Source organism: Cucumis melo, chromosome 9, assembly GCF_025177605.1.
Source record: "Cucumis melo cultivar AY chromosome 9, USDA_Cmelo_AY_1.0, whole genome shotgun sequence".
Classification (NCBI taxonomy): domain Eukaryota; kingdom Viridiplantae; phylum Streptophyta; class Magnoliopsida; order Cucurbitales; family Cucurbitaceae; genus Cucumis; species Cucumis melo.
Window position 1 is genome coordinate 23,896,747 of NC_066865.1, and position 24,541 is coordinate 23,921,287.

A 24,541-nucleotide genomic window follows, 5' to 3' on the forward strand; every position below is an offset into this window, starting at 1 on the left:
TATGCAGACGTTATATATACCCCTCTATAGTCTACATTATTTTCTTTACTATCTTTTATTTATAGTTTAAGACAGAAGAAAGACAAAAATATACTTTATTTGAAATATAAAATTAAAAATTTAGAAACATAAAAAAAAAAAAAAGTTAAAAATGATTAAATATAAGGAGAGGTTTAAGAGTTTGGAATTGTAGGGGTCACAAGACCACATTGGTCCCTCATTAAGAATATGACATTTCATTTCATAGCTGAGATTTTCTCTTTTTTGTGTGTCTAATACTTTTGTTTCAATATTGTTTTATTATTTTTCATGTATATCTATTAAGATATGGTAGATTTTTCATATCTTAAAAAAAACAAATTTTGTCTCCTCTAATAGATTCAATTTTTAAGTCAAAATAGAAACATAATCTATGGTCTTTTTTTTCTTTTCTTTTAAGAAAATTTATGGATTATAGTATAGTAATATTTAAATAAAAATACAAATATAACAAAGTTAGTGATAGACTCTAAATACTTTAAATCTAACTTCTACATTTGCAATTTTTTCTATTCCACTAAACAATTCTTCACCTCGTGTTTACGGGGATGAGATCAAGGTGATTTCTTCACCTAAAAGGCTATATGTTTATTCCAAATTTTGAAAAGTCTTACACAAATGCTTTTAAAATACATTTTTATAACCTCGGGCGAGTTAAGCATGTTTTACTTAAACTAAAACACTAATTAAAACCTAACTATAGCATTATTGTATTATGATCTAATTAATTAAACACGAAAAACCCATGTGATAAGTACCATATAAACATGCATCTTGTTTTCTTTCGCTTTCTTATCACATTTATAATTTCAAGTCATCAACTAAATGTTATGGATGATACTAGTTCATATTCTCAAATTATAAAGGGATTGTTGAATTAGAATATACAAAGTGAGGAGGTGAATGGAAAATTTGGGAATAAGAAGGGATAGGGTATGTGTATAGGGCCTGGGGGGAGGATAGTTAATAAGGGAATTTGATAGTGGCACAAAATTCCAAAAGTAAAAAAGGGAAAAGGAGAAGGAAGGAAGGAAGGAAGAAGGATGTTTAGAATGAATCAGAACCGTACACGTAATGCCTGTCAAGCTCAGACTTAACGGTATTTCCACCAGTAGTCACCAAACCCATCAAAATTTCCACCACTCACTTGGCCCCTCCTCTTCTCCTCTTCTATGCAGCAAATGTGATATGGTCCCCTTCTTCTTCTTCTTCTTCTTCTTCTTCTTCTTCTTCTTCTTCTCTCAACTTTCATTTTGCTTTTTCACTCACTTCTTTCTTTGGATTTTTCTCCCCCAATCCAATTTTCTTTTTATCTGTTTCCTTTTTTAATAGTTCAATCAATCATTTCAAGTCTCATTTGATCTTTCATGTAAGTCTCAAATAGAATTGTAATTCAAATCAAAACTTAAATATTGATTAAAGAGAATACATATTTGGCTCATAGCTTATAAGATGATGTATTTTTTGTTATGGGTTTTTTGAGTTTATAGTTTATATTTGGTCCCTAATTTTTAATTTTATATATTTGGTCCCTAACTAAATTACCCTCAAAATTTAGTTACACACTATCTCTATTTTTTGCGGGATTAAACTACAACTAAAAGTAAATATTAAATGAAAAGTCAAAAGACAAACAAGTCAGATTTAGTAACAAAACCAAAATCTTTCCAACAAACCACATAGATGATGATAGAAACCAATGTAAAATTAAGGGATGAAAAGCAAATATTTTTTCCAAACTTTATAGCATGAGATTAAATGTTTGAGAAAAAAAAAATTAACAGTTAGAAGAGAATTAAATGTTGGCGGCAATGGGACTCTCAATTATGTCTGTGTCTCTCACCATTATTATTTTTAAAATTATGGGAAGCAGCCAAGAGAAAGAAAGTAAAAAAAAAAAAACATACCCAATTATTGTAGACAAATATAGAAGATTTTGATACTTTGGGTTAAAAAAACAACTTAGTTATTAAAAAAATCTAAGGATATAAAAATGATGATGTTTTAATTGGCAAAATTTGTACAAATAAAATGAGGCATTAAAATGGCCAAAACAAGTGTCCTTTTCATCACCCAATATTATTATTATGTACTGAATATTCATAAATGTAGAGTTTTGTTTCAAATTGTTATTTATTTATTTAAAGTTGTCAAATTCATTTATTGTGTCACTTTATAATTATTATTTACACTCATTAAATAGGCTTCTACACTTTACACTTAATTATTTCACCAATTCCCCCATATGGTTGCTTTTCTAATAATGACAAATAATTCATGTCAAACAGAATATTTACATTCTACTTTGGTCCTTTGCAAAACAGTAACACAATATTGCCCTCTATGGTAATTATATAATGTTATCCCTCCATGCAATTTTATCTTTTTCTTTTTCTTCTTACAACATAATATTATATTGTATAGTTCTTTCTACATATATATATGTGAAAAATTGATAAGTAAAAATGGAACCGTTGTTTGGAGGACAGTAGTTAGATGGGTTTAGATTGTGGATCCCAAACTCGCATTTACATTGTTAAGTGTTTTAGACTCGATTTGTAATGTCTAACTTATTTTGTTCCTATAGTTTTCAACTCAACCTTATTTTCATCTAGATGTAAAGTGTATCTAAATCTAAGTACCTAGATTTTAGTTTGAGACTTCAAGTAAAAGAACGAGGAGTTGGAGATTGCACCTTTTGGGGCTTGGTTTCTAAATTAGGTCGGTTCGGGAGTGTTTGAACCACAAACCTTTTGATTCTCAACACATACAAATGTAAGTAAATTAGTCTCTTTCTTTGAATTTACATTTTTTTTTCCTACTTAATTATTTGAGTAAAAATATAGAAAAAGAAAAGTAAAAACAATACTATATCTTAATCAGCTTTTGAGCCCATAGTGGTTGTTTCCGACATATCGTCAGTGATGTCGCGACGCATCGGGTTCTAAAATTTATGTTACTGAAACATTTGCCCATACTTAGTCACATGGGCCCATCTTGGGCTACTTTGGGCCCCATATCTCAGGCCCACTTTAAATAATATGTTATATATATATAATTTTCTGAAAAGAATGTAATTAAAGTGAGACTTTTGACCAAAGTTGAGTTTATAAAGAAGAAAGAAGAAAAATCCACCGTGTGAGCTGGCACGTGCGAGCCAGTTTTCCCCCTTTTCCCACTCGTCCTCTCCTCATTCTTTCATTCCTTTGTAAAAGGAAAAACAAGGTGCAGCAGCACACCGGTTTTTGAAATCCACTTCCATTTCCGCCATGGATGAACCTCAACCTCAGCCAGTTTGCGCTCAGGAAGCTCTCAATTTGCTCAACTGCGTTACCGAATCTCCCTTCGATCAAGACAAATGCTACCGTCTCCTTCATTCTTTGCGTGAATGCGTGCTCAGCAAGGTAATTCAGTCATTCCTTCTCTTCAATTTGCCCTAACCCTTCATCATTTGTTTCCTTGGGTTCTTGTTATTAATTAGTACTGTTTTTTTTTTGGAATTTTTGAATTAGGTCATCTAGTTCTCCTAATTGAAGTTCGATTGTCATTCTTCGAATTGTGATAATTAATTAGTCTTTTTTACTTTTAGGATTAGTGAAATGGAAATAGATTCGGGTGGATTTTGGTTTATTGCTGATTAACATATCCATCAAACGTGTGGGGAGATCTTGATTTGAATTTCTGTTTCTGATGCTATTTTCTTTGGTTTGTTGCTTCAATAGAAAGTGAAGAAATTCTCTCTGGCTGAAGAAGAACAAACAAAACCAATAGTCAAGAAGAATTCTTGAAGGAAGCAATTTTGTAAGACTGATTTTGTCCATTTTAAAGTAGGGTCTTGTGTTACTTTACTTGATTTTTTTTTTTCATTTCTTGGAGAGATTGGACTTTTGCTGAATTCTATCAAAATGATTTAGAATTGAATTCTATCAAATTGGTGACCATTGAATTCCCCAATAAATTCTGTTTCTGGAATCTGAAAGATTTGTCCATTTCTCATAGGTTATATAGCAAATCCATTGAATTTCTTCAGAACAACGTTCTTTTAACTCAAAGAAGCTTATGGATATCAATTATGTTCGTTTCATTCGATCATTCTAATCTGTCAACATGACATGCTAAGCTTAGCTTGGTGGTGTATTTTTAAGCTTAGCTTGGTGCCAACATGGGTACGACATGACATCGACACGACAATATGCTTATGAAGACAAATATTTTTTAAAAATATATATCATTTCGTATAAGAAAATTCAATGTAAATAGGTTGATGATTTATATGTCTAAAAACTTAGCTTGGTGGTGTATTTTTACGCTTGTCTACTCAACAACAATATGCATGTCTAACACATTTGTTGCACCACTCAAGTCTAAGTCTATATTCACTACTTTTACCTCCAACCTTTTTAATTTGTTATTATTATTATTATTATTTGGTTTAGAGAACTAAGCAAAAAGTTGAAAAATTAAAAAAAAAAAAAACAGCTTTAAAAAACTTGTTTTTGTTTTTTGAAGTTATTAAAAATTTAAGCATTGTATTTAAAAATGCAAGTAGTTGTAAGAGACGGGGAGGAAATAGACTTAATTCTTAAAAACCAAAACCAACAAATAATTGGTTTTTTTATTTTTGATTTTTGAAAATTAAGCCTATAAACATAAACCATACTTCTAAATTTCTTGATTTGTTATCTAAATCGAACCAATTAAACATATTCACCGGTGGGTCTCTTTTGTTTTGTTATCTAACTATAAAAAAATGTCTCCTTTGTTAACAATAATTGATCTAAAAAGAAACAGAATTGGCAAGGGAAAATGGACAAGAAATAGCCACCATTGAGGTCAAAGAAATCATCATTTTCATTCATTTACATGTGAAGTTTAGTCCATGACATCGTATTTTCCTACGATAAATTCTTCAACCCCATTTTACATTCCAGCTCTGTGAAATCTGAATCTGAATTAGTTTTGAGAATGAACTTATAAACTGACGTAACGATCCGCTGAATGAATAATGTAGGTGAGCACCAACGCCAACAACATCAATGCATAGGCAATCCCCTGATCTATGCTCGTTCCTAGAAAACAAAATTACAACATTTTTCCATCAGTTAAGATGAACAAATGGTTATAAAAAGTGTTGTTAAAAAATGAACAGACGAAGACGAAGTTACCATCGCTAGTAGCAGGCGGTTGAGCCGGAGACAACGATTGAGCACAGGCAGGGGAAAGCCTCGTCAAAACTAAAGCAACAACAAACAAAATGCCACTAAAAGGGATCTTACAAGCAACGACCGCCATATTGATTAAAAAAAAAAAAAGGAGAAGCTTGTAATGGAAAATTAGTAAAGGAAGGAAAGAGTTCTCTCTCTCTCTCTCTCTCTCTCTCTGCAACGTCTCTCAAGAATTGAAAAAGTTGAGAAGAAAAGGTCCGGAGAGGCGTAGCAGAGAGAGATATTATTAGAATTTAGGCCGTGAATTGATAAATGATTTGAAACTGTCAAAAGGGGATGGAACCCTCCAATTGACAGTCCCTGTGTAGACGAACGACGGGGGTTGAGGGCGTGGCAATGGCGGTCTGCCTCTCAATCAATGGGGCTATGGATTTTATAGCCTCATTTGGTTTGGAATGTCGTAACTACCAACTGCAATGTCCGTTTAAATCGCCCCTTTCATTCGCTTTTATTGGGTTTTCTTGAAAAAGTCTATAGGGCTTCCTTGTCATGAGTCAATAATAGCCATTTTTGAAAGATTAGAAAATTCATTTGCTACATATAAATCAGTAGAGATTATAAGGTTAAATTTAAACTAAACACGACAAGTCGTCAAAGAGAAAACTCGTTGTCGATTGTTCTAACTTCTCATGAAGCTTCATGAAATTTAATGGCTATGTAGAATGTTAATGGAATGGTGATGCCGTGGGAGAAAGGAAACAAGTAATTTTCAAATTAAATGCAAAACCTACCAAAACAAGACTTTCTGTTTCTTTTTTAAATAATATTATTAGGGATATATAATTAAATTTACCCTCGCTCATTAGTAAAATTTTTGATAAATGTAATGATTTAAGATAGTATCATACCATGTGGTCTAAATTGGTTTAAGATTTGTATCAAAGTAGATTACTTACGATGATACATAAAATTTGGGTGATTATTAACAAATCACTGATAATGTTACATGATAATATCACTGATAATAGTTACATTTTGCTACATATCTATAATATTTTGGATATTTGAATATAATCCATAAAATTGTAAATTTATTTGTTGAATTTTCAACGCAAGTTTAGTTTTAAGAATTGTCTTCTTAATAACAAGATATAATTTAGTTTATTTAGTAAATTTATTTTTATTGTTTTATATACCGTGTGAAGTGGGATAATTGAACTTTTAATCTTCAATGTTAATAATTTAGTTGAGCTATATTTATTTTGACGATGTATGCTAGTGTTGATATATTTAAAAAACACTTAATAAAAAAAGTATATCAATAAACCTTTCTAGATATAGTTTTATTAGTGTCGATATATTTCTATTCAAATCGTTTTATAATACCATATACTAAATTATTATTATTACAAGTGCTACAATACGTCAGGTATTTTGATATTTGATCCCCTCATGAGTAAATGTTCCATTATCGTTGAAATTCACTTTGAATTATTACTACGTTATAAAATTCAAATATTAAGTGATACGTACAATATTTCTATTCAACGAAATATCAACCACCAATTACAAATAATACATTAATTTGATTAGAAACGAAACGTTAACTTTTTTTTTTTTTTTTTTTTGCCACCCTATCATCTAAAAAGGAAGAAACAATTAAAGTTGATATTTAATAAAAGAAACTAAGATATAGAATTCTAATTATTGAAATTTTTTAAATGACCAAAATGAGTAATGAACAACAAAATATGATATTACAACATTTGTAAGTATAACAACACAAGCACAAGCTTAACAAAAACATATTCTTATAGTTAACTAAAATTAAGCTACCAAAGCTAAAAGGTTCTTCAATACACACACAAAACACATACACATAACAATTAAGTAGCTAACATTAATTAACTAAGTAGTTTAGAGTTTAAAGTTCTTGATATGATTTCAGTACATTTCACATGGCCAAAGGAAAGCTCCCATGGCGAACTTTCGCTTCTGGGCAACATCTCCGACGATCGGTAGACCATATTCTTTAAGAAGGCAGTCAAGTTTCCACTCCGGCATGCCCTCATAGTCACTCCTCTTGTACCTTGGGTAATGAAGAGGCATTTGAAACTGATCCAACGCCTTGCTCGATCGCTGCTGATGCTCCGACCCGATCATCGAGCACCGAGCAGCATCGGCGCAACTCATTATTCCGCTCATCTTCTTTGCTGGCTGTCGGGTCTCTTTCTTTGGATCTTTCTTGGAAATGCAAATGGTGATGGAAAGGGTTGGGGTTTTTATAGGGGAATATGGTGAGAGAGGGATTAGGGAAAGGGAAGAAATGAATTAATGAGTTATGAGCTTATAGTAGGTGGTGGGAACAAGATTGCATTTATTAATTCTATGTTGAAAGCGAAATATATTTTGAGTTAAATCATCTCTATTATAATGAAGAATAAAACAATATAGATCATGTTTACGCAAACTTTTTATAAACACAACACAACAAAAAAATTGAAACTTAATTACATATATATATATTGCTTATAATATTTATGTGGAAAATATATATAGCTAAAACTGAGTGAATGATTGAATGAATGGGGCATTGATATTTCATTATCAAAAGAATTGAATGCAAATTTTGTATGTATCACTAAAATAAATAATGGATGGGAAGATTGAATGGTTGATATTGAGGGATTGATTATTATTGGTACACAAATAATAATAATAATAATAATAATAATAATAATAATAATACTAATAAAATTGAGGCCTCAAATTTTGAAGTTTATACCTTTCCCCTTCACCACAACCAAACTTGTACGTAATATTAATAATTTGCCCAACTGCTTCCTTCATAAGTTAGGAAATTAATCCTTAATGGGAAGACAGAGAGAGAATTCTAGAGAAATATTATTGCTAAGTAAATGGATCGGATAGAAGGCTCTAGAAGTGTTTGTGGGAGACAGTGTAAATAAATGACTTGCGCTGTCTACTCTCAACATGGGGCGGTTCAGTTAACGACACCCTCTCGTCGTAATAGCGTGTTTAGGAATGAAATCATTTTAAAACGTACATCGGTTAATATTGGTTTTTTTACAAACTTATTCCAATAATACTCTATATAGTCATTGTTTGTTGGAGTACCTGATCAGAAAAACATATTAGGTAACTTACTTTAACGTAATTTTGATCTTATGATCATATTCTAAAGTCGAACTCTTCTAGAATAAAATAATGTTTTATTTATCAATGACACATGTTTAAATAGAAGAATATATGAGTTATTTTAGTTTTAGGTTTTTTTTCATACGTTACAAGAATTTTAATTTCTGCCGACAAAGAAAAACATCAACAAATCTTAAGAAAAATATGAACAAAACCTCTTCACTATATTCACTAAAGCTTTGTTATATCACTAAAGCTTCTTTATGACAACTCTTTTTCTAAAAGAAAGTGAATGACATAAAAATATGATTGCACGTTCCTTGAGAAAAAGTAGAAAAGAAAAAAAAAAACTTGACCTATTCCTTTATTAATTTGGGCTTTAAGTATAGGGCCGGCCCAATGGTATTATTGGGTTACTACAATTGTACTGTACTTTTAGAGTTCCAACGGAAGATCGATTTTGATAGATTACTGTATTTGAATTTTTTTTTAAATGTTGTTATATACTTAATCTTTTTCGAATGATTTTGAATCCATCTCGTAAGATAAGACATAATGTTGCCAAAATTATCGCAACTTAAGATTTAAAGTAATTTGTAATAATTTTTTTAAGATTACTTCTACTAAAAAAAATACAATCAACTAAAACATTATAAAAATGGACATTCAAGTTTTCTTTTTCTAATAAAACTATTTTAAATGTATAAATTAATATAAATTAAAGACAAAAATTTGTAACTAAATATCTATTAGCAATCTTTCCTTAGGATGAGTGTTTTTCATCTTTTTATTTTTCAAGTTTTTTCTTAATAACTTATCCATTGATTTTGATTCCATCGATAACTTTTAATTGATCTCGGATTTCTTATCCATTCTATTCGATTATTTATAGAAGAATTTTAAAGTACTAGCTTTCAAAATATATTATAATTTCGATCACATGGAAATTATTAGTTAGTCAACTCATCCCTCTATAGTATATAAATAACGAAGTTCAATGATATAGTGCCATGTGTCCTTATTTTTAATTTAATAATTTTTTTAGCCCAACGAATTCAAATTAAATTGAGTCATATTTAAATTTATTATTTTTGTTTTCTTTTTCATTGGACGGCCCAATATTAATTAATATTAGAATTATACATATAAAATCTTTAGTTTTAAATGATTAGAAAAAAAAAATGATTTTTTACTAAAGTTACCGTAGATTTAATACAAGCTCACGAGAACTTAATCTCTCTTAACATTATACTCTTTACGTAATATAATTGAAATCATATCAATCTCAATAGTTAGTTCAATGGTAAAATTATCTTCCCAATCTCAAATTTTCATATTTTTATATTTGATTTATAGATTTTATTGAAGGTGAGTTAAGAATAAATTGCGAATATGGAAGTTACGATCTTTTTTAGTTCAACAATCAATGCAATATTTAATGAATTTAAAAAAAAAATACTAGAGAGATTTTAAAATCTAACATCTTACTCGGAGATATGTATGTTGATTGTAAATTTTGAATTTATTAAATTGTTTACAATCAACTCGGTGTATGCAATATCAATTGATGTATATGTTTGAACTTGTGAGATGAAAATTCATCGTCGAAGCCATATATCAAAGTAAAGACTCAATTATAAGTTTAGTCATTAAACTATGAGCGTTGTATGTATTTTGGTTTCTTTACCTCTCAAAAATATTAATTAATTTCTAAACTTTCAATTTTAAATTAATGAAGAAATTAAAATTTTTATAAACTAATAATTGAGTTATTATATATAAAATTTAAAATTTTCCTATAATGAAATCTCGTTCTTTCAATATATTTTTAATTTTATTTAGTAGATTTATGAATTTTTAAAAGTTGAAGAACTAAATTACCATAAATATAAATTCAAAAGTTCAAACACTAAACTTATTTATTGAATTAAAAGAAAAACATTACTTCAAGAACCCATTTTAATCTCAATTTCAAAATTGTTTATAATACCAAAATTTTATGCTTTTTTTTTTTTTTTGGAAATAAAATAAAAATTAGAAAACCTCCATTAGTCTTCATTAATCCATTACAAACAATTTTAAATCGTTATTAATTATTAATCTAAAAATAAAGAATGTTAATTAATGGAAAAACTCCAACATTAACGTCACACTAAGTTGAATAATTTTGACCATTCAGTTTTATATATCAAAATAACTTAAACTCTATATAAAGAATTAGAGAAATTTCCAAACTCAATCATCAAATTATCCAAATTGAGGAATGTTTTAGAAAAATCGACTCAGAAGAAGATATTAATAATTTAAAAGGAACAAGTGGTGTGTAGAGTTGAACTAAAATCAGTAGCAAAATTTAGCATAAAAATTAACTGAATTAATTAAACTCTAATTACAGCATAAAAGATAAGGTTTGACTTAAATTTATTACGTGTAATTTAAAATTACAAAATGTCTATTTTTCTCCTTAGTGAAACTGTAGTTAGTTTCCCAGCTCATTTTACTTCATATTATTATTATTATTATTATTTATTTATTTATTTATTATTTATTTTACAATAAATACACAAAACACACAAACACACACAAAGAAATTTAAATTTACAATTTACAACCAATAAGAAAAATTGATACAGAAAGAATAAGTTGTAAATACTACATTTATCTATTAAGAATTAAAACGCCGCCGTTTCGTTTTCAGTGTCCAGCAGTAGAGAGCCTAAAACGACGGTGTTTTGTAAATAAAGAAAATAGGAAAGCCGCGGGAACACACGTCTTATAAGTGCGTGCAAATAAAACGGATTTTCAACGGCCACGCCTCCATTTCTTTCGAACCAAACGACAAAGCTTTCTCTTTTTTTTTTTTTTTTTTTTTTTTTTTGCAGAAAAAAAAGAAAAAAAACTGTTCTTTTTCTTCTTCTTTCTTTTGATTTTACGTTTTTTTTTTTTTTTTATCGAATTCATTGCTACGTTAATGCGACAAAGAAACCCCATCTTGAAATTTCCGTTGATTTCTTTGTTTAATTCCTGGGTTTCTTAGTCGTTTTTATGGTGTAATTAAACCCCTCCTCCAGGTGTTTGATGCTTTACCACAAAGGGGATTTGATTCTCAAACTGGGTTTTTTCTTTTTGTTCTTTTGTTGGATTTATAAGGAAGAGAATTTGGTTCCACTTTGTAGCTTCTGGATGCTTGATTGAGGATTGATTGGTTTTGAGATTACAGGGGAGTTTTTTAAGTGAAGGTATTGTTTTGTTTATTGAGATTATGTGAAGTTGTTTATCGACTGTTTTGCTTTTGATACTTCCATTTGATCATTTTGTTTTGATACTAGAGGTTTGGGAAATTGTTTGGGGGTTTTGAGAGTCTTGGGGTGGTTCTTCCTTCTGCTTATAGCTTCTCATTGTTGTGTGGTTGAATATTTTTGTAGGCAGTGGTGTAGTTGGAGACTGATTTTGATTTCGGTTCGGGAGACGATTGTGTGTTTTTGGGGTGTGTTGTTGTCTTAAGCGGAGTTGTCCTCTCTAAGCCGGGATGGAACAATTCCGGCGTATTGGAGAGGTATTGGGAAGTTTAAAGGCTCTTATGGTGTTGCAAGATGATATTCAATTCAACCAGCGTCAATGTTGTTTACTTCATGATATGTTTAGTTTGGCTTTTGATACCATTGCCGGAGAGATTAGGGATAATCTTAAGCTTGAAGAGAAGAACACCAAGTGGAAAGCTCTTGAACAGCCTTTGAGGGAATTGCATAGAGTTTTTAAAGAAGGGGAGCTTTACATTAAGCAATGCTTAGATTCCAAAGACTGGTGGGCTAAAGTAATCAGCTTCCATCAGAACAAAGACTGCATTGAATTCCATGTCCATAACTTGCTTTCATGCTTTCCTGCTGTCATTGAAGCGATTGAGATGGCTGGAGAGATATCGGGGCTCGATCAGGACGAGATGCAGAAGAGGAGGCTTGTACTTATGAGGAAATATGATATGGAATGGAATGACCTGAAACTGTTCCATTGGAGATTTGGGAAACAGTATTTGGTTCCTCGAGAAATACGTAATCGGATACAGAGCGTTTTGAGAGAAGATCGGTGGCTGCTAGTTGAAGCACTCAAAGAGAAAATAAGTTCACCAGGAACAGCTATTTCAAAGAACGAGCAGCGGCTTGGTGAATTGTTGGTAAAGAAATTAAACAATTCGGAACCGTCGAAAACAAAGCTGTTCCCAAGTTCGATTTTATTTGGAACAAAGGATTATCAGGTAAGGAGACGGTTGGACGGAGGGCAGTCTAAGGAAGTTCAATGGTTTGGAGAGAACTTTGGTATGAGACAGTTCACGGCGGAAACTGAAGAGACAGAATCCGAGGTTCCAATTCTTTTATCACTTTTACATCCTAATATATTGCAATATCTCTGCGGCTTTTTGGATGAGGAGAAGAAAGAGTACTTTCTTATAACGGAGTTGATGTCCAAGGATCTTTCTTCCTACTTGAAGGATAACAATGGAGCGAGGAGAAGAGTCTTGTTTCCTCTAAATGTTTCGGTTGATATCATGCTACAAATTGCTAGAGGCATGGAATATCTTCACTCTCAAATGATCTATCATGGAGATTTAAACCCTTCCAATGTATTTATGAAGCCAAGAAACTCTTCAGAAGGCTCTTATCTAGTAAAAGTCGCTGGTTTCGGTTTATCATCCATCAAGAATTCACCTCCCAGAAACTCAACAAACCAACTAGAAACCAACCCTTTTATCTGGCATGCCCCAGAAGTGATGGCAGAGCAAGAACAACAAGGTCCAGGAACTGTTTCTTTTTTCCGGAAGACAGAGAAAGCAGATGTTTACAGTTTTGGAATGCTTTGTTTTGAGCTTTTGACTGGAAAGGTTCCTTTTGAAGACAGCCATTTACAAGGGGAGAAGATGAGTCGCAATATCCGAGCAGGAGAGAGACCCCTCTTCCCGTTTCCAACTCCTAAGTACTTGGTCAGCCTTACAAAAAGATGCTGGCACTCTGACCCGTCTCAGCGTTTATCTTTCTCTTCCATTTGTCGAATCCTTCGCCAGGTGAAGAAATTCCTCGCTATGAACCCTGAAAGCAATCAGCCCGAACTGCAAATGCCTACCGTCGATTACTGCGACGTTGAAGCGGGAGTTGCAAGGAAGTTTTCCTCAGATGGGGTTGGTGATTTGTGTTCAGTTTCACAAATTCCATTCCAAATGTTTGCTTATAGACTTGCAGAGAAGGAGAAGACAAATCCAAGCAAAATCAAGACTTGGGATTCTGCAAGTGATGTGGTTTCCATTAGTAAGGATGATTGTGCATCCATTTATAGGGATGACACAGTTTCTGTAATAGAAGATCCATTCACCATCCCAGCAAGTGATACTAGATCCCTTTATTCCGATATGAGATCTGTCTATTCTGAAGCTCCACCGAAGAAAATGCCAAATTCAAAGAAACTCCCAGATACAAAGATCAAAAAAGGCACAAGTAAGATTTTCATATCCTTTTGTTCAAAATTTCACGTTACCAACAAATTGGCTATATAATAACTGAAGCTTGCGGTTGGTTTTAATCAGGAATCCCAGAAACAAAAACACGAATGGCTTCACGAACACCAACACGAACACCGACACGTACAACTTCACGACCTCGAGAATTGAAGACAAACAGAGACATCCCTTTACCATTTTCTAGCCCTCTGAGTAAGGGAAGAAGGAGACCGAATGGTCATGTCTCGGACTCGGAGATTCACTAGCTTTTTCTTGCTTCTTCACTGATGGAAGCCTTTTTGTAGAGCTTTTCTTCTACATTGTTGTGATATTTCAGACATTGTTTCAAGTCAACATAGAATCAGATACTTCATTTGCTTTCTTTTCTCTTGCAGAAATAGTCATAGAATCAAGTTCATGTTAGCTTCTTGTAATTAAGTTCTTGTAGTTTCAGGACATCAGAAAGAATAGCTGATTCTGTTTTTTTTTTTTTTCCCTTTTCTTTTCCTTTTTTAACTTATAAGAATCTAGTGCAGTGGAGCTTCAAATTTTGGTTCTTTTCTTCCATAACCGATAAACCTTTCTTCAGTCATTCTTCGCTTTCAGGATGTGACGTACAGTTTTGACATTAGAAGACAGAAGATTGTCCTATGTGGTTTCTTGGAGCAGGGATTATGACTTATTTTCCACAAAGCCTTTCCTTTTCATCATCTTCTTTTTTTAATTTGAACACTTGCAGAGATTTGATACAACATGGCAAATGAGTGGACGATTAGAGAAAGTGACAAGTGCAGCATACTCTCTATACTTTCTGTTTGAGGTAAGTTTGTCTCAATTTTATGAAATCATGGCACTCTACTCTTTTCGATTAACTTGGAGGCTTTAGATTACTGCAATTTACTTCCTTGCAAAAGTTATAAAAGTTAAAAGAATGAATAAGCGAAACCATAAAATCTAGAAATTAAATTTCTAAATTGCTGAGTTGTGATTTTTATATTAACTACAAATTTCTTGATCCTTTTAACGTACATTTTGGTATCGTAAGCTGTTTATAATTGTAATTACACATTTAATTTATCGTTACAAAATCTATTTTTATCTATAATTTGATACGGTAAAACATGAAATTAGAGAGAGAATTACCTAACTTAAGAGCAAAGTTTAGACTAAATTGGGTTGAGATTAGTGAAACTAACGAGTAACTATGACTCTCTTAAGGTAGCCAAATGCCTCGTCATCTAATTAGTGACACGCATGAATGGATTAACGAAATTCCCACGGTCCCTGTCTACTATCTAGCGAAACCACAGTCAAGGGAGCGGGCTTGACAGAATCAAGTAAAATACCACTACTTTTAACATTATTTTACTTATTCCGTGAAACGGGTTGCATTGATTAATTTTTATTAAAAAAATTGTTTATAACCATTGTGAATCTTTGTTCTTTCCAATTTAGTAAATACTTATCCTAACCTTTAATCGTCGAGTTTTAAATATTCGTCAAGCCAATAGAGTTGCAACTTTTATGCAAGTGAGGCTCGAGTTTTGATGACAGTTAGATTACATATTTAATTGATATATCTATTCATGTATATATGTGATCCAGGTTGACTTTGAATTTGGTGTCTACATCCTGTGAGAGATTGTTGAGACAATATAAAAGGTGTTACTTCAAATTGGTACTAATCGGACGATTACATGTATATACATATTTTATGTACATCATTCATACATGAGATCTATCTTCAAATTTTCATTCTACGATTTGTGGAAACAAGAAACCACTCTCCATTTCCAAATGTAGGCAGTGTTACACATCGAACGAGCACATCAATTTTACAATATCGTATGAAGAATACTCATAATTTCTCAGACCTCGAGTAATTTCTGTTCTCAGATGCTTAAAGTACAGGAAGAAGTGTAGCTTTCAAATGTTGTAAATTATTGTGATAAATGAAATGAATATAAACTGTGTAAATATACGGTTTGTTAGATTTTCAGTACAGATATGAGCAGCCAAAGGTAAAAAATTGGTCTCCGATATTTGATTCAAACATAAATCCTAAGCAAAGCTGAAGGAGAAAATTCAAAATCCAGAAGAGGGGAAGTGTTTCACAATCTCAATATGCAACCATTCTGCTTCTTTATGCAGCTTTTATAAGTAGCTGTTGGGTAAAATTACAATCACGAAAAGAATTGAATAAATTATCAGTTAGAAAGGAGTGTAAAACTTTAGAGACATATATATATATATATATATCCCTTTTTTTCTTTTTTCTTTTTTGCTTCTTCTTATATATACATCATTCATCAAAACCTCTGCAGAACCTTTTTCAACCATATGATTCCCATATTTATATTGAATCAAATAGCTCAACCTATATAACTCAAAGAAAAGGAGGAAACGAGGAAGAAATTAAATATTATGAGATCCAAAATGTAAATATGCTGTTACCATAATTCTTGGGCTTCAGATACTTCAGTCAAATCCACGAGCTGTAAAGTGACTGAAGATGATCACATTCGTCAAGTTAAATCAGAGGATTGATTCTCACACTCAAACCATTTGTAGTACTTTTATACACCCACTTGAGTTGGCTGCAATAACCATGTCGGATTTTCCTCTCCAGCATACACTTGAAACAAACTGTCCATTGTCGTCCTCAGTCTCTTTTCCAGAAATAGGGTCGATAGAACCAAACTTGTAGGAAGTCATTGGCATGGGCAGAGATCTATGGTAGGCATATACCTGAAAATGAGTTCAAATATGCAATCCAGTAAAGAGATGTCGTATATTGATTTTCAGAATTCTCAAGAGCAACTTTGAATTCGAAGGAAGATAAAGAACATACTTCATTTGTTTCTGAACCACAAGCTATGTAGCCATTGGAAACTGATAGACCCACGAAATTCTAGAAGTGGAGAAGACCAGATAATTCAGTAACTCGAAGAACAAATAAAATGAAGAAGTGAATTCTATAAGCTTCCATATATTCTAAAATCAAAGGGACAATAGAGGGGGAAAAGAGCATAGAGAGAGACAAACCTTTTCATTAGTGTGGCCGCTGAAAGTTAAACTGCAAGCTTTTGTAGACAAGCCAGTAGGATTGGTTTTATTAAGATCCCATAGCTTCAACGTGTTGTCTGTGGATGCAGAAACGAGGGTCCCTGAGTCCAAGAACTTCACGTAGCTTACAGCTTTCTCATGGCCACCCAACACACACCAAGGAGCTTTTGTATTGCGTAGATCAAAGCAATATGTTCTGTAATCAGCAGACCCAAAAGCCAGCAAATGGCTTGAGTGGGCAGAGAACTGAACACAGCAGACGTTCGCTATGTTCCTAATTGTGCCCAAACAGTTCTTCTGCAACAAAATAATGCACAAGGATCCATCCTTTAGTGAAGAATTCAGGTAGACAAGTAGATCTTATAAGTAACAAAGTAGAGCCACGGCTATATAGATACCAACAATGCAATCTTCATATGAATTATGTTATACTGTTAACATTGGCATTTGAGGAACTAAGTCAAACAACTTTCATACTTTTCAGCTCTTCTTTTTATTGAGAATGTGAAATACTGAAGTTCCAGGTCCACGCAAACAAAAATAAAAGCAGTTGATTCTTTTTCAAAGTATCTATCCAAAAGGGAAAAGATTACCGCAGAATAACTAGAAAAATTAGTTTTAATGGTTATTTTAGAAAAGAACAAAAAGGCAAAAGGGAAGAACAATAATCCAGGGGATGTAAGAAAGGAGAAGGAAAAGGAGGGGGGGGGGGGGGGGGGGGGAGAGAGAGAGAGAGAGAGAGGGCATGCCTCATTAATACTCCAAAGTTTCACAGAACAATCATCACTTCCGCTGGCCAATTTTGTAGGATGCACTTGTGAAAAGTCGACAGACCACGCCCTTTTATTGTGTTCGTTGAATTGAGAAACCTCTTGACCTACAGTTGCATCCCATAACTGGAAATCCATTCAAGAAAATGGGATTGTGAGTGATCCTCAAAACAAAATTAATAATATTAACAATTGTTAAACGGTGTAGCAGAAGTCTACATTGGATAGCACATATTGATCGGTATTAGCATTTCCAAAAGTTAAAGCCAAAATCATTGAGACAAATCAATTAAGAGTAACAAGAGACTTCTATAAAATCTAGGCATGATGTAACAATACTTGTGTCAATAAATTCCACAAAATTTCAATAACCAAGGCATTACAAGAAAGATACACAGTGCCTGCTAGGTCATACCTTAACAACACCATCATAATCAGTTGAAGCCAAATAGTTCTTGATGTAGCCATTCCAGCAAATACAGCTAAGCTTTGATCTATTAAACATTTCAACAGCGGGATAGTGAATATCTACCGAGTCATTAAAGACTGAGTTAAACTCAAAAATCCTTATTTTCTTTGACACTCCAGCAGCAGCAAAATAGTCCTCATCCCGATCAAAACTCAAGGAACAAATTACATTCGAGGAACTGTTAAAATCACCATTTCTCAGTACTCCACGTACTTCAAACTTGCTGTAACGAGAATACTTGCAAAATCCATCAAAAAAGGCACCCAGACGATCACTGTGACTCCTCTCATCATCTTTTTGTGGTAGATAGCAGTTTTCCCGAGCTCTCAGTAAATCGTTGTCTGTCCGAATTGCTGAATCATTCTCAGAAGGATCTACTTTTGATCTCATGGAAAAATAAGCACTTTCAAGCTGACTTATATTTTTTTCTATTCTCTCTTCATTGGTATGTGATATTCTATATACCTGAGAGCACGGATCCGAATTTAAATATCCTCCATGAAGGATCAAATCATCCCTTCCATCCACAGTAGACAAGCCAGACTTATCCACGGGTTTGGCTGAATTGTGCCTTTTATTGACTTCTTCAATATCTGATTCTAAATACCGTATGTCTTCCACCAACTTCGAGGCTTGTTTCTGCTTCTGCTCATTCAATGATGTGAGAAACTGCAATAATAACTCTGATTCAGCATCTTCCTCATCAATAGATGTTGAAAGCTCCGCTTCCGCTTCCGGAACACTTGGCATTCCATTAATTAGTTCTGATTCTAAAATTTCCCTGTTCATCCAGAAATTACAAATAAACCAGTTATTAATAGATACAAGAAAAGAAACCAGTTAACCATTGGTAGAAGCAAACAAGTAAAATTTTGAAATCAGCTAAATTACTTTTCTCATCCCTTTATTTACAAATAGAGCCCAAAAAGGAGAAACAGGCATCGACCCAAATATAAATTAGGATCTAATCCATATGGGAAAAATCAAGGGATTTCACAACATTTATAAGACATAGGCTATTACTATCAAAGCCAATTGGTTTTGAGATTAAACTCGTGTTATCTAATATATCACTGGAAATACAACCAAAATCTCACATTAGCTAGATATATGGAAGGTCATGAGTATATAAGTATTGATGGTGTAATTATATTAATTCTTCAACACTTCTCTCACTTGTGAGCTTGAAAACTTAGGTCTACTATGTGGAAATCAATATTAAATGAAAAAAAAATGGTTGAGTTTTATTAGATTGTGAGATGTGCTCCAAAGAAGAAGAGGTGGCCTGAATATGGGTTAGACAGATGGATGACTATTTAAGGGAAGGCTTGGTAGTCCTTTCTCAAGGAGAGGTTAGTTGGGAATGCAATTGACGAATATTTATGTAAATAAAAAAATTGATATGATTGTTTAAATTATAATTTATTCGATTTACTCCAAACTAAGTTATAATTCTTGTTATTAGTTCCTTTCCATATTGGGATTAATAGATGATATTTCTCATGCCTTACCTGCAATTATTAAAAGATATTGAAGATTTTGATTAATCTCTAAATTAATGTCAAACTCTGTTTTTTTAGGTATATGTCAACAAATCGATGAATATTTCAATCATTATAAATATAATTGACAAGCTCCCTTTTCAGTCAGACCTCTTCATACCAAATTATAAAGGATGACATGTTGACACTCTAAACATAAGAAAGCAGCCATATTTTCATGTATAATGTTCATTCGAACACTAAGAATTGTGATCTGCGGTAGAGTACAATTCTTTATTACCTTGCTGTAGGACGAGATGCAGGTTCAGGATGAAGCAGCCAAAGACAAAAACCAACTTCCTTCAAATTATCGGCTAGAAAGCTGGGAGGAAGAATCCTGTCACGCAAATTTGACATTGCCGAAGCAAGTGCACCATCTGATTCAAACTTTCCAAGTAACTGAAAGAAATAAAGTATACTCATTTAAGGGGAATTCTCAGGGTCGCAAAATGATAGAATAACACAAAGTTTAGAACTACTTATGGAACAGTGACATCACTAACAAGAACTAGAATACTGCATAGCTGCACATCTGAAGGTTGGTGAAATTTTTGAGAAATATTCTACTCGTCAACAGTTTCACTCAACCAATAAAAAGTAACACCTTTAAACTTTCGACTTCATGTATATTGGATAGAAACTCTTTTAATCCAAGTTTATCAATAAAAGTGTTTTCAACATTCTATGGACGAAAGAAAACACACTTAGCTTTCTTCATATCAATTAAATCCACGACTATCTTCTCACCTCAAAAAGAAGAACACCAAGAGAGAATATGTTTGATTTAGCTGAGCAGCATCCTGTCATAAGCTCCTCTGGACTAACATACCACGTCTCTTCCAATAGGTCACTTATTGAGGTCTGGGCAGAATCATAAGCTCGAAGGCCAGCAGGCTTGTTCCAACCCCCCTGTTCCGCAAAATGTTCATTGTAATTTTCCGAAGCATTCTTATTGCAGTCCCTAGTGTTTGCAGTTTCAAGACTGGCACCAGATTTAAAAGGAAAATAAGAATGTCGGGCCATAAGACTCATATTCTGGGCATCTTTTTGTTTTTTAGGAGATCCGCCAAATGACAGAAAGTTCCCTTGCTCTAATGGCCTTTTCCGAGTCAGATGGCTATCTGAACACTGACCATCTTTAACCATTAGGCTTTCTGGAGTTTTACTTTGAATAAAAGTTCCAACATACCTTACCTGATTTGTCGTCAATATCCTGAAAGAAGATGGACGTAAGTCATGCAACAAAACCCCCCGAGCATGAGAACGCTCCACTAGCTCAACTACGTGCCTAAATATATACAAGCATTTAATTTTATTTACTTTTTGGTTGGGAACCTTAAGCCATTCTCTCAGGCTAATGCCATCTAAAGAAGAACCCCGATGTTTATGCTCAGATTTCCTATACAAAGCAGGAATGACAGGCTTAACATCATGCTGTAAAGATGAATCAGATGCCAATGAAATACCCCCACCAATCCTCGCATTCTTAGGGTTTCTATTTTCAACATTAAAGCCCTCCAGTTGTACTCCTCTGCGAATGATCCCCTTGCCTTTCAAGGTACTTTTAACAAAAAATTCAGGAAAACCCGATTTTGATAGAATCTTGGTCCGAATGCTGCCCTGAGTATCACCACCCTTATTGTCAGTAGCCTTCATTTCTTCCAATTCTTCTCCACAATCATTACGACTGGCTCTTCCAGCAAAAGCCTCCGGAAAAGATGTGTACCCACCGTTCTCCAAGCCAGGGGTTACTGCCAGACCATGGTTCTTGTAAGAAGTATCTAGACGTGAACTCCCACTTCCTGAACCACTTCCAAGCTGGTAAAGATGTTGCCACTGACTATGCCTAGAAAGCAGCCGTGCTCTATTGTCTGATGGACCTATAATTGCTAAATTGGAACCGTTGTGATTCTTCACAGTCAACTCTTCAACCATAACACCAGCATCATCCATACAATGAGGACTGCACTCTGGTTGATCAGATAATTTCAAATTGCTTTTACACCTATTCAGATTCTTGCCCTCTAAGATGTCAGTAAATTCATGAGGATAATATTGTGAATAGCCACCGTCAACAGGTGTAACCATTTCCTGTGATTCAACTACGTTGGTATTTTCAGGTTTCAGCACATACTCATTCTCCGGAGCATCTTGCCTGACCTTATTTTGGACATGTGAATCCTCAGTCGCTTCCAATAGCGTCATATCCTCGCTCATTTCTTCCATTCTGTCCAAACCAACTTCATTATTTCACATACTTGATTGCCCTGCTAGCACAACACAAGTTGCCAAGTCAAATACCATGAATAGAATACCAAAGCTAGGAACCAATTTTTTTCAATTCTTGAAAACTATCAGAAACAGCAATATTCCTCTTTAAGAAAAGAACCGTAGACAAATACTACAAAATCGCACAATCCTGAAACATAGGCCATTCAAAATGGTAGTGCAGCAAAAGCATAAAACTCAAAGTTAAACGTAGAAACATGAAAAAAATGCAATTGATTCACTTATAATACAATTCAACTAAAACACTTGCCAATGACACCTATAAATCAGTCGAAAATAGGGTTTAAACTAACAACTTCCTAACTCCAATCGTCACGAAAAAGAACACCAAACATTTAAAAAAAAAAAAAAAATCAATAAACACTCAAATTCATTACAATAAAAATCAACCCCCAGGAGAACAAGGATTGAATTCAAACAATAATCAACAGAATTTAATTGCAGTAAAGAAATTAAAATTCAAAAGCTCGTCCTTATCCTTAAAATAAATAGGGATAAGAACTCACCTCTAAACTGCTCCGACCACAAATTCCCTACATCTGTCAAAAAAATAGACAGCAAAACAGCAATACGAAAACTGCCATCCCCATCCACAAATCATCTTCACTTTCTCAGCTGCCAAACAGTAATGAATTCCCCACCAGAAAATTTGGAAATATATATATATATATATAATATTTATATATATCCGATTATGAATCAACTTCAGAAAGCATCCGATGAACTGAGAAGCGGAAAATAAACAAGAAATTAAGGAGAGCAAAAACCCTAGAAAGCAGTGAGGAGAAGGAGAAACAAGCAAAAGAAAAAGAAAATAGAGAGAAAATACGTGTGTGACACAATAGATTAATAGAAAGCACAAAAACAAAATATCTTTTTGCCTCGCTTTCTCATCCTCAACTAAATATAATTTTCTATAAATAAATAAATAAATAATTTTCTCTCTTTTAAAAATAATTTTTTTTTATATATATATTTCAAAGGGATCAGGTTTTTCTCACGTGCCTTTCAGATTGATCAATATCAAAATGTAACGATAATGTTTTTATTTTATTATTATTCTCTCTTTTTTAGGGGTAGAACTAATAATGATAATAGTTTTTTGGTTGAAGTTATGGATTTGGGTTTACATTGTTACACTTCCCGAAGTATATTGAAAAAACTATATTGTAAGGAAAAAAAAAGGTATTAAAGTATGGAGTAATAATAATTAAAATATAGGTTTTGGGTTCAGGAGATTTTAACGATAGGTGTAGGTGATGCCACGTCAGGGAGACAAGGTGGGGCAGTGGGAGACGCGGCCAACTCAACGAAGCGGCTTAGATTTGAGAAGGAAAGTAAAACGGCCACGTTTCGACCAATGAATGGTTTGATTATAGCAGGGTATGGTCCTCCCAATATGTGAATCTCACTAAATTTCCTTTTTCGTATGTAATTATTTCTTTTACATCATCCTTTTCTTTTCCCTTTTTGGCTTAATTATATTTTTTTAAAATCTATACATTTTTTTTTATAATAATCACCTTTTACTAACTTAAATATTATTTTTTTATTTCTTTATTACCCATTTTTAATATTATTTAAAAAATATTTGATTCACTATATCCAATAATTATTAGGTTTACTATTTCATCGTTGAATTAAAATAGTTTGCACCTCTTATTATAACTTAAATTAGACTAACTACGCTCTAAATACAAATTATTATAATTTAAATTTTAATAATTAATATATTGCCCTTGCCTCACAAACGTCGTAAGAGTTTTAAAAATAGTTCAAAATTATGTAGTCTTATATCAAAATTGTTAATGTTTTATTTTTAAAAAAAATAATAAACTACCATATGTATAAGCAATGTCCTTCAAACTTTAGAAAAAAAAAAATGTATTTATCTATTAATTACTATACTCAATTGTCAACGAACATCCTTGTTAAAACGTTTAAGTTAGTATAATCTTTTTGTCCTTCCATTATTTATTTTTTTTTATTAGTCCGTAATTCTTGATCGAAGGGGATAGTTTTATTAATTTAGTTTTAGATAAACAAATGTCAAACGGTTAAAAAAGAAAAACGAAAGAGAGTAAAATGATACTAAATAATATGGACTATAAAAATAATAATAAAAGTATAAAAGTTACGCATTCGTGTTTTGTATTTCATATATAGACGATAATTATATTTTTTTTAACTTTATTTCTCTCAAGTTCGATGGTATATATTTAAAACAAATTAGAGGTATTTTTAACGCAAAGTTTTCAATAAATACTAGCAAGTATTTTTTAAAACCTCTTTTGGAAGTTTGAAAATATAATTTGAAATTATGTAAAGTCTAAGGCTATCTTTTATACAAAATACAAAATTTATAGATATTTGACCTAAACTTTTGTATTATTTAGCTTTACAAGTACATATATACACAAATTTGGAGTATGTACGTGTGTTTCAATAATATCCATATTTCTTTAGGTGACATTGTGCTTGGTTGTGATGCATTGTGGAGTGAAAGGAGAGGTTGTGGGCCGTGTCTATATGTTCCTAATTAATCAATGTCATACTCG

General features: G+C 32.6%; 3 protein-coding genes across 6 annotated transcripts; 1 reads left to right on the forward strand and 2 right to left on the reverse strand.

The window, feature by feature from the left end:
• Window positions 1-4,857: 4,857 nt before the first annotated feature.
• LOC103482805 (arabinogalactan protein 41-like) lies at window positions 4,858-5,798 on the reverse strand. Its single transcript, XM_008439149.3, has 2 exons — window positions 5,205-5,798; window positions 4,858-5,108 (listed from the first exon to the last, which is right to left on the reverse strand). The coding sequence occupies exons 1-2, from the start codon at window positions 5,329-5,331 to the stop codon at window positions 5,011-5,013; spliced, it is 225 nt and encodes a 74-aa protein (XP_008437371.1). The 5' UTR covers window positions 5,332-5,798; the 3' UTR covers window positions 4,858-5,010.
• A 5,340-nt stretch (window positions 5,799-11,138) lies between these two features.
• Window positions 11,139-14,340, forward strand: LOC103482808 (uncharacterized). 3 transcript variants are annotated; one of them, XM_008439154.3, is made up of 3 exons: window positions 11,139-11,602; window positions 11,789-13,846; window positions 13,936-14,340. In XM_008439154.3, exons 2-3 carry the CDS (start codon window positions 11,893-11,895, stop codon window positions 14,112-14,114), a joined length of 2,133 nt encoding a protein of 710 aa, XP_008437376.2. In that variant the 5' UTR covers window positions 11,139-11,602; window positions 11,789-11,892; the 3' UTR covers window positions 14,115-14,340. The 3 variants fall into 3 exon arrangements, with proteins under 3 accessions (XP_008437376.2, XP_008437377.2, XP_050945860.1); XM_008439155.3 differs by having other exon boundaries at window positions 11,278-11,602; window positions 11,793-13,846; XM_051089903.1 differs by lacking the exon at window positions 11,139-11,602 and having other exon boundaries at window positions 11,640-13,846.
• A 1,516-nt stretch (window positions 14,341-15,856) lies between these two features.
• On the reverse strand, window positions 15,857-22,845 carry LOC103482809 (protein SPA1-RELATED 2). Of its 2 annotated transcripts, XR_007823568.1 has the most exons (9): window positions 22,490-22,832; window positions 20,442-21,961; window positions 19,936-20,093; window positions 18,100-18,934; window positions 17,664-17,810; window positions 16,894-17,211; window positions 16,700-16,759; window positions 16,303-16,596; window positions 15,857-16,012 (listed from the first exon to the last, which is right to left on the reverse strand). XR_007823568.1 is itself a non-coding variant. In XM_051089902.1 (8 exons), exons 2-8 carry the CDS (start codon window positions 21,918-21,920, stop codon window positions 16,405-16,407), a joined length of 3,189 nt encoding a protein of 1,062 aa, XP_050945859.1. In that variant the 5' UTR covers window positions 21,921-21,961; window positions 22,490-22,845; the 3' UTR covers window positions 15,857-16,404. The 2 variants fall into 2 exon arrangements, 1 of the variants encoding a protein (XP_050945859.1); XM_051089902.1 differs by having other exon boundaries at window positions 15,857-16,596; window positions 22,490-22,845.
• Window positions 22,846-24,541: the final 1,696 nt, after the last annotated feature.